This window comes from Ambystoma mexicanum, chromosome 4q (genome assembly GCF_040938575.1).
Source record: "Ambystoma mexicanum isolate Mex_15411 chromosome 4q, UKY_AmexF1_1, whole genome shotgun sequence".
NCBI classification, from domain to species: domain Eukaryota; kingdom Metazoa; phylum Chordata; class Amphibia; order Caudata; family Ambystomatidae; genus Ambystoma; species Ambystoma mexicanum.
This window is the reverse complement of record NC_090928.1, coordinates 651,846,845-651,864,614: the sequence shown is the minus strand read 5'-3', so window position 1 is coordinate 651,864,614 and position 17,770 is coordinate 651,846,845. Positions and strand designations below refer to the sequence as shown.

At 43.4% G+C, this 17,770-nt stretch overlaps 1 protein-coding gene across 5 annotated transcripts in view; it reads left to right on the top strand.

Annotated features, from left to right (window-relative positions):
• Positions 1 to 17,770, top strand: part of LOC138467907 (coiled-coil domain-containing protein 102A-like) — a 458,996-nt gene that overhangs the window by 235,643 nt on the left and 205,583 nt on the right. For 3 of the 5 annotated variants that reach the window (XM_069608224.1, XM_069608225.1, XM_069608226.1), the window contains exons 4-5: positions 6,276 to 6,833; positions 16,924 to 17,052. In XM_069608224.1, the coding sequence (XP_069464325.1) occupies positions 6,276 to 6,833; positions 16,924 to 17,052 (687 nt within the window). The remainder of the gene's footprint in view (positions 1 to 6,275; positions 6,834 to 16,923; positions 17,053 to 17,770) is intronic. The other 2 variants (XM_069608227.1, XM_069608228.1) reach the window with 1 other exon arrangement.

The following is a 17,770-nucleotide window of genomic DNA, read 5'->3' as shown; positions in this document are numbered from 1 at the left end:
AGAGGAGCCATGAAGTACTGGAATTGCTGACAGCTTTCATCAGAAAGCAACTATGGTACAAATAGTAATTTCACACTGTGGCATGCACTACCTATTCTGATACAAATAGAAGGGGGCTTTGGGAATGTCGACATGATCTTAAAAGATTTGTTTATTAAATACTTAGCTAAATGTATACTGGTATCTACATAAGAGAGACATGCATGTTCTCGATGCAACATGTATTAAATAGAAGTACAGTTGATATTTTCCTTTACTTTCATTTTGCCATTTATGATTTGTTGTATTTCTGTTAAATACTTTGCAGTGTTTTTATGGATGTTGGGCATGGCACACATTCAACAAAACTGTTAAGTACGTAAATCCTCTCTTGTGTGTACTTGTATTCACAGATGCTACTGCTCATTTGCTCTTGAATTTTTCTCTCATTCTCTCCTGTGAGTCTTCTTAATTCTTCATTGCCCTCCCTCATTCTCTCGTCTGCTTCCCTCCTGTGTTTCTCTCTTGTCCCCTCCCCTTTGCTTCATCATGGCCCTCTTCTGTGCTTCTTTCTTGTCCTCCCTTGATGTCCCTTGTTTTCTCCTATGCTTCTGCCTTGTGCACCTTTGTGCTCCTTTGTCATTTTTCTATTTTATTGGATTTGTATTGTTTAGAGCGTGGACCTAGCTCGAGAGCAGCAGAGTGCTGTACACAGTCATCCACCCCCGTGCTTCTCCCAAACCCTACTCTTGCTTGACCCTTGTCCTCCTCTGTGCTTCCATTTCATTACCATCTATGCTTCTTTCTCGTGTTCTCCTTTGATTCATCATTGTTCGTCAACTTCATTCGCTCTTCCTCTTCTCTCTCATCTTCCCATGTGATTTTCTCTCATACCCTCCTCTGCCTCTGTCTCTTTCTCGTATCCTCCCCTGTGCTTTCCTCTCATCCTCATCTGGGATTCTCACTCATCCTTCCATGGGCTCCTTCTTGTCTTCAATTATTTACTTCTCTACATATCCCTTAACTTCTGCCATGCAGTGCCTTGCCTCCTGTGTCCTCTACTGTTATCCTCCACTGGGCTTCAACCCCATTCTTTCCTGTGCTTTACCCTCGTCCTCCCATTGCGCTTCTCCCCAATGCTGCTTCTTTGTCCCCTTCTGATTCCTTACAATCTTATACTCTTTTTCTCACTCTCTTCCTTCTCCATCGTGCTGCTTTTTGCATCACGCTCCTGATGTCCTCTGCTTATTCCTCATTCATTCCTTCATTCATTCATTTTTCTCATTTGTATAGCGCCTTTCACCATAGGTGTGGTCCCAACGCGCTGTAGGTTGAACGCCCTTGGTGTTACCAAAGTCCAAAATATGGGAAAACTGGAAGTGCTATTATGCGTGTGTGCATTAAGGCTATTAAAGTAATGAGAGGGTCACCAAGTCCCTGGTAAACACCCATGTCCACCCATGTCTAAATGGCATGTGTTTTGTGGAAAGGGGTTAACTGGAAAACTAAACAGGAGAGGCGTGTAAGAGTATAGAAAACTATGTATGTAACTATGGTTCTAACTTTTGTCATGAAAGGTAGTTGCATTCTTATGACAGGGGTGTTAAGCAAAGTGTTTAAGTTGTGTCTTAAAGCAGATGTGTGTGGGAGTGGGGTCGTACCTTCAGCTAAATCCCGACAGAGCGGAGTGCGGAAGGAATACATTTGTTAGCTGTACATTAAACATTGCCCTCGATTCCATCTAGATGCAAAACAATACTCAATCTCAAAATCCATCTAAGTGCAATACAATGCCTGTTGGGACAGTTTTTCTGAGGTCCAACTAAGGATTTAGCAAAACCATTCAACTGAGACAGTACAAGACACCACTCTTAGCATAAATCTGTACTACCTGAGTATGGGGGTAGCGTAGACAGAGCAGTCAGGCTTATCCTAGGAGGGAGAGAGGGATGTAGGAAAGTATGCAGAACCTGTAGTACACCAAGAATTCAATAGAACCAGACGTATTATAAAACATACAAGTTTATTATTAATACAAATAGGACAAGTTAAGTCTTGGGGTAAGTACTGATCATAGAACCATGAACACATTTATAAAAACACACCACTATGCTTTAAAGTACACAGACCACAGCATAGACCTTGTTCAGAAAACTAACAGTAGTTCTAGGCAAGCCAGAACTTATCAAACACATTTAGTAAAGGGGTAAAAGCACAAGTTACCTTTACATTCCATTACAATAAGTCAAGGGTAGTAGACCCTGTTAGTTATGCAGTGACACTCAGTTAAAGAAACACATAATCACCCAACCCTGTTACCAGGATACATTTCTGAATAGTGGAACAGATTCAAGGAACATTATATACCTATAACTACATTTATGATAACACACAGTTATGCTAGGTGAGTAAGACCTTTTAGTGTAATATTCAATCACAGTTGATTTTCAGATCAGTGGAACACAGACTAAGGTAAGCAATAACTCTTTACACTAATTTATGATGCACCAGGCAGGTAAAGGTCAGCTGTACCTACATAACACTTTTTAACAATGGCACACAACTATTCTAAGCAAGTGAAATCTAAGTATGTAATATACTATTATGGTTGCTTTTCAGGTCAGTGGAACACAGACTAAGGTAATCAATGGGCCTCATTATGAGTATGCCGGTCCGGTAACAACAGTGCCAGTAAGCTACCGGCACAGTTGTTACCGGACCGGCATACTCAGAGTTATGCAATCGGATGCCTTTTCGGCCGCCAGGTCTGACCTGGCGGGCGGAAAGGCACCCCCTTGCAGACCTTGACGGATGCACCGGCACTGTTGACCACAATGCCGGTGCATCCGTCCTCCCCATTCCCATTTAGTCCTATCGGACTCGAATGGGAATGGGGAGTAATTTTTCCCAGCGCCTGGCCATGGGGAATTACTGGGACCGCAGGGGCTGTAATGCCCCGGTAATTCCCCATTGCCAGGTGCCAGAAAAAACGACCCTGGAGGCAGCCGTGGTCGTAATGAGCCAGCCAGGGTCGTAATGAGGCCCAATAACGTTCTAACTTATTTTAGGATGGCACACAGCTATTCAAGATAAGTGAAACCCATGTACGTTTTTAAAGGAGCTACCAGCAACTTCTTAGGTAGGTATAAACCTAAGACTGTTTTAGAATCTGTATAAAACAGACCAGGGAAAGCAAAACCCAGTTGGGGAATTTACACACTAATAATCGAAAAGAAATAGTTAAGTGAAGCCAACATCATTACTTTTGGGAAGAGGCACAACCAATTCACAGGTGAGTAAAGCAACCGTACCTATATTTTTCGGAATGGCACAACACACATTCAAGGTGAGTAAGAACTTTTGTAACTGCTCACTCTCAGAGTTACAGTTACCAACTAACTCTTTCACAAGTAAGTACTTTTCCAACACTTGTTATTCTTTTCAAGACAGAATCCTTTACTTACCCAGTCCTTCCCTATTCTATTGCATGAGGTCACGCAGAGGCAGAAGAGTGACTTTAGTGGTCTAGGTGCCCACTGTAGGCAGGGTGAGATAGGGTTTTGTTGCTGCAAAAGTCAGAGTTCTTGTGGAAGGCTGTTCATACAAGTAAGTAGTTCACGTTCAAGTTAGTTAGGGTCCAGGGACTTCGGAGAAGACACCCTAGGAGGATTCCAGCAGTGGGCCTGGGCAAACTGGATGAGAGAACTCCCAATCACAGAAAACACCCCAAAAGCTTTACAGAAACAACACAGGCTTAAGGTAAGTAAATACCCCAGTCAACATAGTACGTCAGCACGGAAGACAAGTGGCGACTTCAGGATCTGTAACCAAAATCCCGGTCAATGGATTCCTTTGTCATGATGACAGAAGACAGGACTTTGGAAGGGATTTTGCAGCAAGTATCAACGGGGAAGGCTCCAGCCCAGAGTTTCTTTGTCCATCACTCTGGTGAGGGGACTTCAAAGACTGGAATCACGATTCTGGAGGTCCAGCATGATGCCCCAAAGTTTCAGCTCAATTCGCAATTCGGAGGAGCATGCACCGCACGATAGCTTGATGTCCCAGGGTATTGAAGTATTGCAGCCCCTCAAGGTAGAAACACGACATGGGATAGCTCAGAATGCAGGTCTTCTTGAGTCTGGTGTATCCCACCAGGCTCTGGATCAGGGTCATCGTTTTAGGAGTCCCCAGATCACTTAAGAGGAAGGGTAACAGCAGGCTCTGATTACACAGCAGGCTCAACGGTCGCTGGAAATCATCTCAGCCGTGGTGTCTTCATCTTCCTCTTTGGATTCAGGTCCAGTGGTCGACTATCTCCTCAGCTTCTAGGATCAGATGTTTATGCCGGAACCCAGCCAATCAAACAGACATGCAACATTCCACCCTGTGGGGTTGGCAGTCCTTTCAGGACAGCCAGCTGCCCAGTTTGAACTGGATTCTTGCAGGCAGGCTAGAAGATAAAGTGCTCCTTCGCTTCCTGCATTCACAGACACTCAGGAGTCTGGGCGGGCTTGACTGAGGTATCCCGCCGAAGATAAAAATCACACAAAGGAATACCCTGGCGTGGAGGGCATGGGGAAGACCAAGAAGGAAAAAGCAAAAACAAAGAGGTGATGGCTGGAAGGTTTAGACTGAATCTTAACCACTGGCATTGCTCAGGGCAACCCTCCAGACCATCGAAGACCAAGAAGGGCCAAGAAGCATGGAAATTGCAAAAAAGAAGGCAGGGGCCATTTTGGTAAAATTGGACCCATGGGTGCCTTTAACACAGCTCTGAAGACAGCCTGCGGTAAAGGTGCACCGAACTTGTATAAAGATTCACTGCCATCAGCCATTTAGCTTGTCCCTGTAACAGAATTGTTACAGTGCTGATGAGAAAGGGGATGTATTGTATCTCCCCAGCACTCCACATAAGGTGGGGTGTGCTGGTTTTCACCTAAGAAAATGCAGAAGGGGTAGAAATATCCTTTCTACCCTTCGGAACTGTAGTTCTCCCAAGGTTAGCCATAAAAAGTAAAAGGGGAGCCGAAAGGGCAACCCTGTAACAATAAAACAGTATATCCCGAAAGTTGTCAAACAGGGTAAAATTAAGAGGACACTATGGAGAGTCTTAAAGATGACACCCATAAAAAGAGCAAAAGGAACTGTGAGTATGGAAAAAGGTTCCCACTCACTGAGATAGAGGGAAAAATAATCTACCAGTCCAGCAAAACGTTCTAGGGTTCTCACAAGTGAGGAAGATTTTAGCCCTAAAGTTAAATCTTACTTAACAATGCCCACCTTCAGTGTTCTTCTAAGTGCGTTGTATTACCCACTTTAAGATGTACAGGTACAGATACAATGCCTAACCTCATGTGCATCCGAGTATCATACATTGTCCATCTTCAAACCCTCCGAGTGCAGTTAATTGTCCTGCTTCACATCAATCTAGTTGTTCAGCCTAAAGGTACGTTTAAGTGCGATACAATGCCCACCCTCAAAAAAGTATCTAAGTCTATTACATGGCCTACTCTAAGAGTTCTAACAAGTGCCACTTGATTGAAAGACTTCCCTTGCTCCCTCCTTTTGAGCGTCCTCTGTTGTGTTTCTGTAATTTTCATTTGCTTTCCTTCACAGGCCCCTCTGCAAAGGAACTGTCTATAAAGTCCCTGCAATAGTACTACCCCTTTCAGACGTATCTTCCAACTAGATTTAAAACCTTAAAGGAATGCACTTTCTCTCAACTTCTTGCAGTGTTTCCTCTGGTGGTGACATGTCCGTACATCGATGTCGGGGCATCAGCATGCTTTTAGCATCAGTGTAAAGGCTTCTGTGCCACAGCATCTTGTGTAGGTGTCCCAGGGAACAGGGGAAATGCATTGAAAAAAGGGGATGAAGTACAGTGAATGAAAGTAACTGAGGTTTGGGTGGATTACCTCCTCATTTGTTCCCTGAACACATAACAATTTATTTACACTGATGCTAAGTCTGCCGACACTCATGCTGTCGATGTAAATACATGGAACCATTTATGGTGTCCTCCTATGACTGACTACTTTCTTCACCGTTACATGAAATATTTACATATTCATATTGTTTAAAAAAAATGTAGTAATGTTAAAGAAAGAATAACATTGTTTGCATATCAAACAACAAGATCCTTTTTTGTTTTTTTACATGGTAGACCTATATTCATATCTTTCCTACTGCTTCCCTGGTGGAACTGTTTGTGACATTTTCATGATTAATGTTAATAATGGCATTGCAAGCATTTTCTTATATCAGGAAGTAATGAACATTAAAAATGGGTCCCACAGCTGCAGACTTCCTTTCCTCCTATTCACTTCAGTCTCAGTACCCCAACCCACTCTGTGGACAGAAGCCGCAAAGAGCACGTCTCTGGTTCGAACATGTCTAGAGATGCACGGGGTCAGAAAATCAACTTGCCACACGTAGAGAAACCAGCCGAGAAAATTCCCAAAGCCGCTAAGCAAGTCGCTGTGTCAGATAGAAGTAAGCTGACGTTGGACCTTGGCCGCAATCTGCGGCCTCACTCCAGCACGCCACTGTTACCACTGGATGGCACAAAAGATTCAAAATCAGAAAAGCAGACCTGGCTGGATGTGTCACCATCAAAGTTGTCACCAGAGAGACTTTCCCCTGAAACAGCAAATGTTCTAGAGTGTTCTACTTGCAAAAAAGAGAGGAGGATCCGGAATGACTACGACAAGATCATTGTGCAGTCGAAGCAAGATAAGGAAGTCTTGCAGCAGAGGATCAATGAGCTGGAAGCAGAGGTGGCAAAATGCAAAGATGAAGGAAGTAATAAACAACAAGAGACGCAAGACTCTGAGAGCAGCAGAATCTGCCATGCGGTAAGTGATCTCAACTAGCATGCATGCCTAGCTTCGCATTGCAAAATTGGTTGAGTTGTACTGCTTTATTTCCTTGTTTCCTTGTGTTGTTTAAAGGTCATAGGATGAATATAGAAGTGGATAGTTAATGGTAAATGTCTTGAAATTATACAATAATTCCCATAGGCTTCAATGTCATGCAGGAACTTAGCTATGGAGTATGATCACTTTGCATGCTAGGCCTATATTTACTTTAATCATTTGCCTGTATTTCAAAATCCCTTTAATTTTGAAAACCTTAGAGATGAAAACAGCAACTTTTTCATTTCCTAAATTTTAACATCCTCGTAGAATGGCAGTTGGTTGACAACTGAAAAGAGCCATACAATGCACTGTGACTACGGTCTCCAAAGGTCACCAATATATCCATTGTTCAGTATATGTAAAAATTGCAAGCTATCGCCCAGCAGAGTCTGGAATGTCTTACCCTAGCTGACAACACAGCTATTCCTCAAAATCTGCAGCAACCATAATGAGAATAAACACTTGCTTTAGCATCTCCAGAGGAAATTTTATAGATGCAGAACACAACAAAATAGAGCTCAGTTTATTTAGCTCAAACCACACATTCACAAACCTAACTCTAAATAACCCATTCCTATTCTACAACTGCAAAGTCTAACGAAGTGAATCACAAAAAACACAGGGATGACTTATTGTAAACTCTCCCACTATGCTGGTCCCCCAAAGCAGCCTTTGGCAGACTCTAAAAGATCAAGAAAACTCAAGAACAATGTTTCAGGGCAGTTAAACGGGCAGAAAATATAATTCTCCATATTCAGAACAATATAACACATTGACAGATGAATTTGTAAGCCAACACTCACACTCCTCCATCACACCTTCATCAAGAAAACACATTGATAAACTTATAACATAAAACGGGTAATTGCCCTTAAACAGACTAAAACTTTCAGATCTGCTAATTCTATGAATGTATCATACGTTGGAGGCTCCCCAGATTTGTAGACACAAATCCAGTATCACACTGCCCCACAGGAACTCCAGGACGAACAACCTCTGACTGTATTGAGATAAAATGTATTCAACTAATTGCGCTCTTACACCAAACCAAATGCTAACTGACAGAATTCTAATCTTTCTTGGTTATCAGAGTCTTAGGTTCCTGGTGCTCCTTCCTCTTTTGCTTATTTGTTAGGTTTTGTTTTAAATTCCTCTTTTTGCTTTGTGCCTTAACTTAATGCTCAGATGAAATTGTGTACCTTCCCTCAGTTTTCTTTTTCAAGTTATTGACAATTTTCTTTCTTCTTCGAATTTCTGTCTTTTATTTGGAACTTTAGCTATTGTGTGTATTGACACGGGTAATTGAGTTTTCGAAGGTCTTCTCCAGACCCCCTTTACTCCCTGATGCATTGTCCTTCATATGGCAGTTAGGTTAATAGTCTGGGTAGGAAATTCGACCATATCACCTCTATTCTGAAGCTGCTGCATTGGTCAACCATAGGAGCCAGAATTCAATTAAAAGTCTCATGCTTGATCCACATGGCAATTCATTCCAAGACCTCCAGTTACTTGGTCCCAAATTGGTCATTTTTGGTGGGGATCTTAAAAGTAGGGAAGTGGTTTGATTGTAAGTGCTGACGTTTTTTCATAGCTCAAGACTGAATAGATCTTTTTCAGTTGTGTCGGAATGTTACTGGAACACTCTTCCTATAACCTGCAGGCAATGTAGGGGTTTATTAGTGGTCCATAAGTTATTAAAGGCTTGGTTATGGTCCGACGTTTTTTAATCAGTTCTGTCATTGAAATAGGTCTGTTTTCTTTGCTTAAAACTATGACTTTTTCTTTCAGCTTCCAGTTTGTTCCAACTATGTGTGTGACAAAATGGCATATCTAAATGCCTGCACTAGCAATGAGGAATATCTCACCGAACAACAAAAAACCTTTTATATACATTTTGAGCACTCACATTATCAGAAAGGAGTGTGGTCGGTCAGGAATCATAATGGTCAATTAAAGACAGACAATTCCCGTGCCTTTGAAATGGAACATAAGTCTTGTCTTCCATATGTCACCAAAGTGCTAAATATCATGTCACTAAAGTGCTAACTGTCCTTGTCACTAAAGTGCTAAGTGTCGTATCACTAAAGTGCTAGATATCTAAATGCCTGCACATCTTCAATAGTGTTGGATCATGAAACCGACCTTGAACAGCAAGCGTGTGCTCTGTCTAGTCACCCATGGTTATCTACCTTGGGTACTTCCAGTGCAGGGAGAGATCATAAGCATTAATGATGTGCCATCAGGATCCCTTTGCATCTGTTTCCCCTCTACCCAGGAGTGGTATGACCTATTTTGTTTTAAAGCCACTAAAGCTCTTTCCTGGAGTGTGACTAAAACAATAATATAATTTCTCAAATGTGTAAATTACACACTACTGTTTAATTAATTAATCAATGGCACTCTTGTTAGAGAAAAAAAAGTATTGATCATATTCCATTACTGTGTAGTACTTATACTTAATACCTCATGACAACATCATCAGAAGTCTCCTCCATGACCCTCCACCTGCACCTGCCTCTGATTGCATTCCAGTAATGCAGGGTGGTCACGTCCACCCAAACGCATGTTGCCCCAACCATTGTGCCCAATCTCACCTCTACCTAATGTAAGGAACTCATGGTTGCAACAGTAAAGGAAGACACAAGTGATCACAGTTCAAGGATGTTTATTAAACTGCAAAAGTGGGTGTGATAAACGCCTTATCTAAACCTCAGTCTAAGATGGGAGCAAGCTTCGACCATCAAATGAAAATAAGGCAGTCCTTGAGTCAGAGCAGCTTCGCTCTGCATGCACGCCATTTCCAGAAGAACTACATATTTTAGCAGGATTGTAGTTCTTTCTGCTTTCATATTTCATCCCCTGGTGTGAACGCGCCGGCGCGAACGGTACGAGCCAGTCTGTGCCGGTCCATGCCGGGACGTGCCACAGTGTTGCAGGTTGCTCTGCCCTGACCTCAGCACTATGGGAATTGTTGAGGTTCTCGAGGCGATTGCTGCAGGCAGAAGTAAGTTAAGCCCTAAATCCATGGATATGTCAGGTAGCAACAGACTGTATTTAAATGTGGGTGGTATTAAACAGTTAATGAATACCCCTAATATACAAACAGATATTTTGGCTATGCCCGGCCCTCCCTTAACACCATAGCCCTTTGTCATGGCCCCCCTTACCCGTAGGTCGCTATTAATACCTGTGGGGGGGCAGTCTTCTCAGATGACAGAGGCAGTGCTGTCAGTGGGGTCAGGGTCTATCATGGACGAAATAACACTCAATGCCACACAGCATACCCCCCACATGGAAAATGAGTACGGTCTGCACCATATCATCACAGGGCCCCCCACCCTCCACTTTTGAGGCTGTTAATAATGCCCATGAGAGGGAGTACCCTAAGGACTGGGAAAATGGGGCTTTAAACCCACCAAGGCAGATGAAACTTAGCACAGATCACTACCATCACACCCTCAAATGAACTTGGATGACCTCCACAGAATCATTCCCTATTACGGAGCAGAATGTCTCGCAAGTGAAGAAACTTCCCATGGAGTTGCTCTCTTTCGCACATTTGAACCTTGCCCTGCTCAACACCAGGTCTCTAGTAAGACATACCTTAGACGTCCACGACTTTATCTTGGAGCAAGACGTGGAAATAATGTGCATCACTGAGACATGGCTCTCAGAAGCTCATGGTCCCGTTATAGCCAGGAGGGGCCACTGTTCTATGTCTTCTTTGGGAAACACTGTGATGAAGGCCTGGGTGGTGGAGTCGCCATCATATGTAAAAAGAAACTTGGGATGCATGAGGTTAAAGTGGAATACGAAGGGTGTAATATACAGCACACTAAGGTTATCCCCAACCACAACTTCAGCATCAACTTTGTAGTGCTCTATAGGCCCCCTGGAGAATCTATCAAGTTTAATGAAGACCTTATCAATCTGTTATCTCCCATGCAAAAAACGAATACTGCTGTAATTCTTTTGGGAGATCCAAACCTCTGGAGAGGGGACTCTAAAGATAAGAAAGCCTTGGAATTGGAGAAACATCTAAACAATGAGAACATTGTTATTCACAATTCCAAGCCCACATATATAAAAGAAAACACCCTTAGCTAGGTGGCCAGTGATAACATTACACTGACAGAGGTGATAACGAATCCTTATGTGTGGTCAGATCACGCTTCCATTACATGCCAGATACAACTTGTTTAGGCAACAGCATCAACCGCCGCGTAAGGTGCTAGGTAGGAATTACCGAGCCATTACAGCTGTAGATCTGGCGGATTGTATGGATGCTCTGATGATAAAAACAAATGACTCCGATCACCCAGATATTCTCATTGAGAATTATAACAGAGACATGACGGTCTTGCATGGTAGGCTTGCCCCAATCAAGTTAAGAAGTGTAAAGGATGCACCTAACCACCAAAAGTGGTTCTCCCCTGAATTAGCTCAGTTAAAAGGCAGTAAAAGGCAAGCAGGGCATGCCTGGCTTAAAGATAAAAGCCTAATAAATAAAGCAGCATGGAAATGTAAAGAGAAAGAGTATAAAGATAAGATCATTGAAACAAAATGCAATCATTATAATGATCAAATAAATAGGGCAGGGAACTAAATTAAGGAACTCTTTAAATTATTTAGAACATGGGAAAAACCCAGAGTTCTTAATCAAAACATAAATCCAACCAAGGAAGACTGTGAAAGAGTCCAAAGGGCCTTCTCAGATAAGCTCCTTTGTGCCCCAGAATAAGAACAGGGATGGATTGGACTGGCTGAAGCCAGCCATAGTGGTGGTTAATTCTGGTTATGGGAAATTAGATAAGTTGGCTGACAGTTTAATACCTGATTCCGGGGATCAAAACCAAGGAATACACCCTTACCAGCTTTAGGTTCTCAACAATAACCGCCCTGGAAACTAAGGACATTCTTAAAGTCATACACCCTACCAGTCGTCCAGGGGACCTCTTTCCGTCCAAGGTCATCTTGGAACACCATGACATTTTTGGCCCTTATCTGTGCAGATTTGTCAACGCCTCATTTAAAGATTGTACAATTCCTCAATCTATTAAAGATGTGGCTCTGACCCCACTACTGAAGAAACAATGCATAGACCCAAAGGACGCAGCAAATCTCAAACCTATTACTAACATGCTGTTTTTTCTTATGTTGGTGGATAATTTGGCTGCAATACAGCTTCAATCATATATCAAAGCTGTGAACATACTTCATAAGAAGTAGTCGGGGTTCTGATGCGCTCATGGCACAGAAAGTGCCTTTATTGACTTACAGACTCAGATGTTGGCAATGTTGGAAAGAAGTAGATCGGGGCTGCTGATTCTTTTAGCTCTATCGGCAGCCTTCAATCTACTGGACCATAAGATCTTACTGGAGAGACTGGCGGTTATGGGGGGCCTCTCAGGGGAGGCGGTCAGATGGATGAAATTGTTCTTGGAGGGCCGTAGATCCAGGGTCTACTGGGGAGATACTGAGTCTGAGTCAGAATCTACTGCCTGTGGAGTTCCACAGGGGGCATGCCTGTCCCCATTACTCTTCAATATATACATTCAACCTCTGTGCGTGGAGTTCGAACGACTATGTCTCTTTTTTACTAATTATGCAGATGACTTTCACTTGCCCATGGAGATCAGCGGGAACCATGCAGAGGATCAGGAGAAGCTCAATAATATCTACCTGACCATAAAAAACTGGATGCCCTCGAATTGGTTATGTCTGAACGCTGGGAGGAGGAGTTGATGATTTATGGGTCCAAACAAGCCAGGGAAGGTCTTGACCAGGCTTTTGCTAGCTTCTTGATGAGGGAAGTTGGATTGCAGTGGCGACTAAGGTGAAGACCCTTGGCACACACATGGAGGCTAACCTAAATGCAGACGCTTATGTGGATTCGATTGTAAAAAACACTAACTACTACCTTAGAGTACTAAGACTGGTCGGCCCCATGATCTCTAAAGATAACAGGGCAAAGCTTGCCCGGGCTGTTATACTCCCCTGGTTGGACTACTGTAACTCCCTCCTGGGTGGTGCCAGCAAAGATGCTATCCAAAAATTACAGAAAGTCCAAAATGCAGCTGTGCATATAATCTATAAAATGGCATGGAAAGGACCTGTGTCCTCAGCCCAGAAAGAGTGTCAGCCAGGGCTTTGTTCAAGCTACTGACCCTAGTTCGCAAGTGTATTTTTGAGACTGCCCCCCAGTACCTTTAAAGAAAGGTTAGTCATCTACCATCCAGCTAGAGACCTCCGATCCACTAAGGCCTGCCTCCTCAGAGTGGATCGTGTTAAAAGAGCCCGGGGAAGCGGCCGCTCTTTTCCGGTCCTGGCGGCACGGGCCTGGAACGAGTAACCTAAATCACTCTGAAAGGAGGAAAACCATCTCACCTTTAGGAAATCTTTAAAAACAAGTCTGTTTATGTACATTTTTTGAGTCGTTAGATGCTCCCCTACAGCTCTGTCTATCTGCTCAGCGCCTTGACGGCCTAGGGCTTTGGCACTCTACAAATAACATAACATAACATAACTAGTGGCGTTGTGTCAAATAAAAGGGCCTATACCAAGAACAATCTATTGCCAATCCTTACGCCAATTACCAAAAAGAGTGTGGGATAGGATTCATACGAAAGAAAGAAGTGTTCATAAATAATGTGTCAGGATGCAGTAGTTGGGGGTCTCCCTTCCCCACGTTTTGAGCATGGGACAAGGTGGAACCTTTGAGCACAGCACACTTCTCGGGCTTCCCCAGCTCGAGATGACAGTTCCACCCTCAACTTTCAAGAACCTTGACAGCCAAGTCTCTTTTCCTGTAAAAAGTCTCTTGCATTTGGGGGTTGGAAAATAACAAGCCAAAAAGTTAATTTTATGCAGTAGATAGGGTGATAATGGTTCACCCGTGGGTCACACTCTTTCGTGTGCAGACCCCTCTCAGTTTTCAGCCTCCCACTTTCGGGTTCACTATGGCTTTTCCTTGTTCACAAATCTTAATGTCTTTTTAAACAATTCCTCAGGGTTCGCCTCTTTTTGTCTGCCTCCCTCTGCTGGGTTCACTCTGGCCACATTTTGCAAAACAGTTCACTGTGGACATCCCTCGGTCGTGTTCACTTCTGTCAACACACTGTTCATAGGGACTTGAGGCTTTGCCCCTTTTTGTCAGCATCCCCCTGCCGGGTTCACTATTGCCAACTTTATCAATCGTGCCTTTCTCAATCACCTGTCGGTCAAAGACTTTCGACTGTACAGAGGATTTTGCAAGACCCCTGTATGACAACTTTGACCGTTCCTTTGTGGCCTTCCCAAGGCCTTCTGGTATTAGTAGTCTCAACAAACACGGGATTGACCAGAGTATCTCAAGTAAGCACCCACGTGGTACCGGATCCCTCTGCAGCTGGTCTCCCCTTTATTCTTAACAGCTCTTTGAACTTCCCTTAAGTTGCTATGTTGCAGCTTTCGTTCAACACATTTCAGTTTTTTGTCAGTTCACACCTCGACTCACCGGCTGTGATGAACCTCTTGGCTTTTCAGAATGTCTGGAGTCAAGGCTGGTACCACGGTAGCAGGCGCCTCCCTCGGTCCTGCTTATCAGCGTAGGCATGCTCCGAGTACCGTTGACAAGATTCCTTCTGCGAAGGTTTCGCGTGTCTAGGTCGGAAAAGGCAAGGTCGTGTTTCTCCTTGTCAGCTTCTCGATATTCACCGCTTTTTCCTCCTCTTGAACTGCTGTGCCTGGATAGCTGTCTCGTCGTGCGGTCTGCCTTGCTCATAGTGTGCTTTCGTGCTCCACCTTTTATCCCTGTGGGGAAGGGAAAGGGCCATCAGGTGTGTGTGATTCAGGTCAATTGCCTGACCATGCCTGACCCTTGCATTGGGACATGTTAGGTGAACGGCTCGGGTGTTAGTCCGTTGTCTGTGATGTACGAAAGTCTTTGTGTCAGTGAAGGGTCTGGGGGAGTATCAGAGTATCCTATGGGATAGGGAGAGGAAGAGGCGTTGTATGGAATTATAACCCTCGTACTAGAGGGGTTTGGTGTGATCTCAGAAGGGTGGTTTTCATAGGATTTGTTAAAAGGGTAAGTGAGTTTGGAAAATGATAATCAGAGGGACGGGATTGGTAGGGTTTGTGGAGCCAACAGGAATAGCCAGGATCGTGAAATGAACAGAGGGAATTGTGGGAAAGGTAGTGTTTTGTCAAGGTAGATTGGGTGTTCGGGAATGAATTATCAAAGCTTCTTTATATCAGTCCTAATCTGATGTCTCAGGATTTCTTCCTGAGTCTGTGTCAGAATGCCAATGTCCGTTTTCACAATTCATCAAAGAAAAGTTGCTCAATCTTTTTCTGAGCTCCTCAAGGAAAAATGTAAGTCTTTAAAGAAACCAAATATCTCAAGTTCTCTAAATGGAGGGATGATTCCCTTAATCCGTCTCCACCAGCTGGGTCGCTCGCTTTCTTGTTCTGATTGCACACAAACAGAGTTTGACAGTTCCCCTTGTTCCTCCTCTTGACTTGACTGACTGAACCCTCCAGGTTTCCATTCACTTATATTCACTTATAGCTTGCAAGATTCCACTTATCTCAATGGGGCTCTATAGACCCCTTTGGCCATCTGAGTTTCTTATCTCTTGGGGCTGTCTCTTGAGCCTCTGCCAATGTCCAATACTCAGGTTTCTAGGGCTCCTGTAACTCTATAGGATATTCTGTCTTTGTGGGTCGGACTGACCTGTACATGGTTTTACGCCTCCTATCTCAGTAGGGCTCTCTACACCCCTCTCAGGTTGTGTTCAGCTCGTCTCCCTCCTCCCTGGGTAACCCTGGTACATTCACTGCCTTCGGGTGTGCTCAAGCATAATGGCGTCTCTGAGGGGAAGTTGCCGTTCCTTGCTCTCCTCAGCGTCTAAGCCAAGTAAGCGTTCGGCTACCTTATTCCGCTGTCTTTGGTGCTTTTTTCGCTTCTCACACTGGGAACGGAGGATTCGTTCCTCCGTCGTTCTCTGGTCTCTGTGCTTGTTTGAGGATCCCAGTCTCAACAAGGATGCAGCGTGGCTATGCTACCAGGCGCTACAGGGTTTATCCCTTCCTCATCTCTGCGATATTGCAATTCTCAATGCCGGCCTCCCGCATATTGGTCTCTCCCTGGCACTGCTAGCTCTGCTGTGCAGCGAAACTCCGCACCTCCAGGACGTTGTATCTTCAAAGGATCGCCTCTGTGTCAGATTTCTCACCTTCCATTCACGATTGGTCGTTCCTTTATTCTCGCCTTCGTACTTCCATGGGGAATGTTGCTTCTCAACAGCTGTTGTTTTCGTAGAAGTTCAGCATTACCTTGAGCCAAAGGTACGGAAGCAATGTCAGTATGTTTTGAGTTTCTATTGACAGATATAACATCAGTCTCTTCTACTCCCATCTAGGCAGACAAGCTACTTTATATAGGGAGTTCCTGATGGGAATGGGAGTCCTTGTCCTCTCGACGGAAGTCACTTCCAATTAGGTCCCACTTTCCCAAAGCCCTAGTGAGGGCTTTGATTAGCAGGCTCACCTCCCTCAAAGGGGTGAAGAAGGAGCAAATACTGTGGATTTGTCACAATATGTTCACTGACATTTCTTATTGTTAAGAATGAGTTAAGGTGAGCTGATATATCACAACACAACCCTTGAAATTCAGCAGGTGTGGGAAGTGATTACCATCTTAACTCCATCACTATATTGATATGTGTGTGTTGATTAAAGCTTAGGCAAACAAGTATGCAGCTTGAACATACACTACAGACTTCCGAGCAACCCTGGGTGAGGGCTTTTGACACTCTTTCCAGTTTTGACACTCTTTTCAGATACTTATTAATGTTTTTGTTTGTCCAATATCCATTAGGCATTTTTCATCAAATTGGTGTCACTGAAATTCTGCACTTTGCTATAATTTATAATACAGTGATTGGTTGCGTGTTTACTTTTAATGCATGACTAAATTATCTGTAATTCTTACTGTGTCCTCCTCTACATGAAAGCCCATAATATATTTTTTTGCTTAACATAGGAACAACAGACAGAAGATGGTAATCTTCACTGCTCGGTAGAAACATCTGAAAATAAACTGGTTTACGAAATGAATGCAAGTGAAATGAGCAGGCTAGAAGAGGAAAACATAAGAAAGCAAGAGAAAATAGTAAGTATGAAAGGTGGCATGATTTACTGTTCTTTCTCTTAGAAATGTTACTTCACCGATGCTCCACGACACAAATACTTGTATATACATATTTGTTTTTATTGTGTAGCTTGGTTTAACATTAAAACCTTTACACAAACATAAAACATTTACACAAACATGAAACATTTCAAATTCCAAACATGATTTCCATAATACAATTTCAATTTTAAGATTCAAAATGTCTCAAGTCTAATACAATAACATCAGTCTAAAAACCTAGATTGTGATCAGATTAATTTGCATTACAAAGTGGAAAGGAAATAACTTCAAACAATTTCTCCCTTAACATTTCCTATCGGTCTAGTCTCATGTCAGCCACAAAGTTTGTAAAGACTAAATAGCGCTGATTTCTCAATACCTTGTGTGGATGGGCCTTTAATCACCCAAACAGGCCCACCAGTTAAGAGGTGAGTACACGGTTGTACATAATGTTCTGGGGAGCAGTTAGATGGAGTTGCAGGACCAACCTAACCCAAATGTCAACAAACCACATCAGTTCACATCTTTTATACAGTTTAGCAACAGTTAAAACACTCCCAGATGGCCGCCGGCACTAAATAGACGTGAAGCTTTTTTGGCATCCCCACCACCTGGAAAGTTGAGGGTGAGTGGAGCTCTGGAAGTGAGGGACATCGAGCCCCCACAGCGCCAAAGGCTGGTACAGTTGTGCAACTGC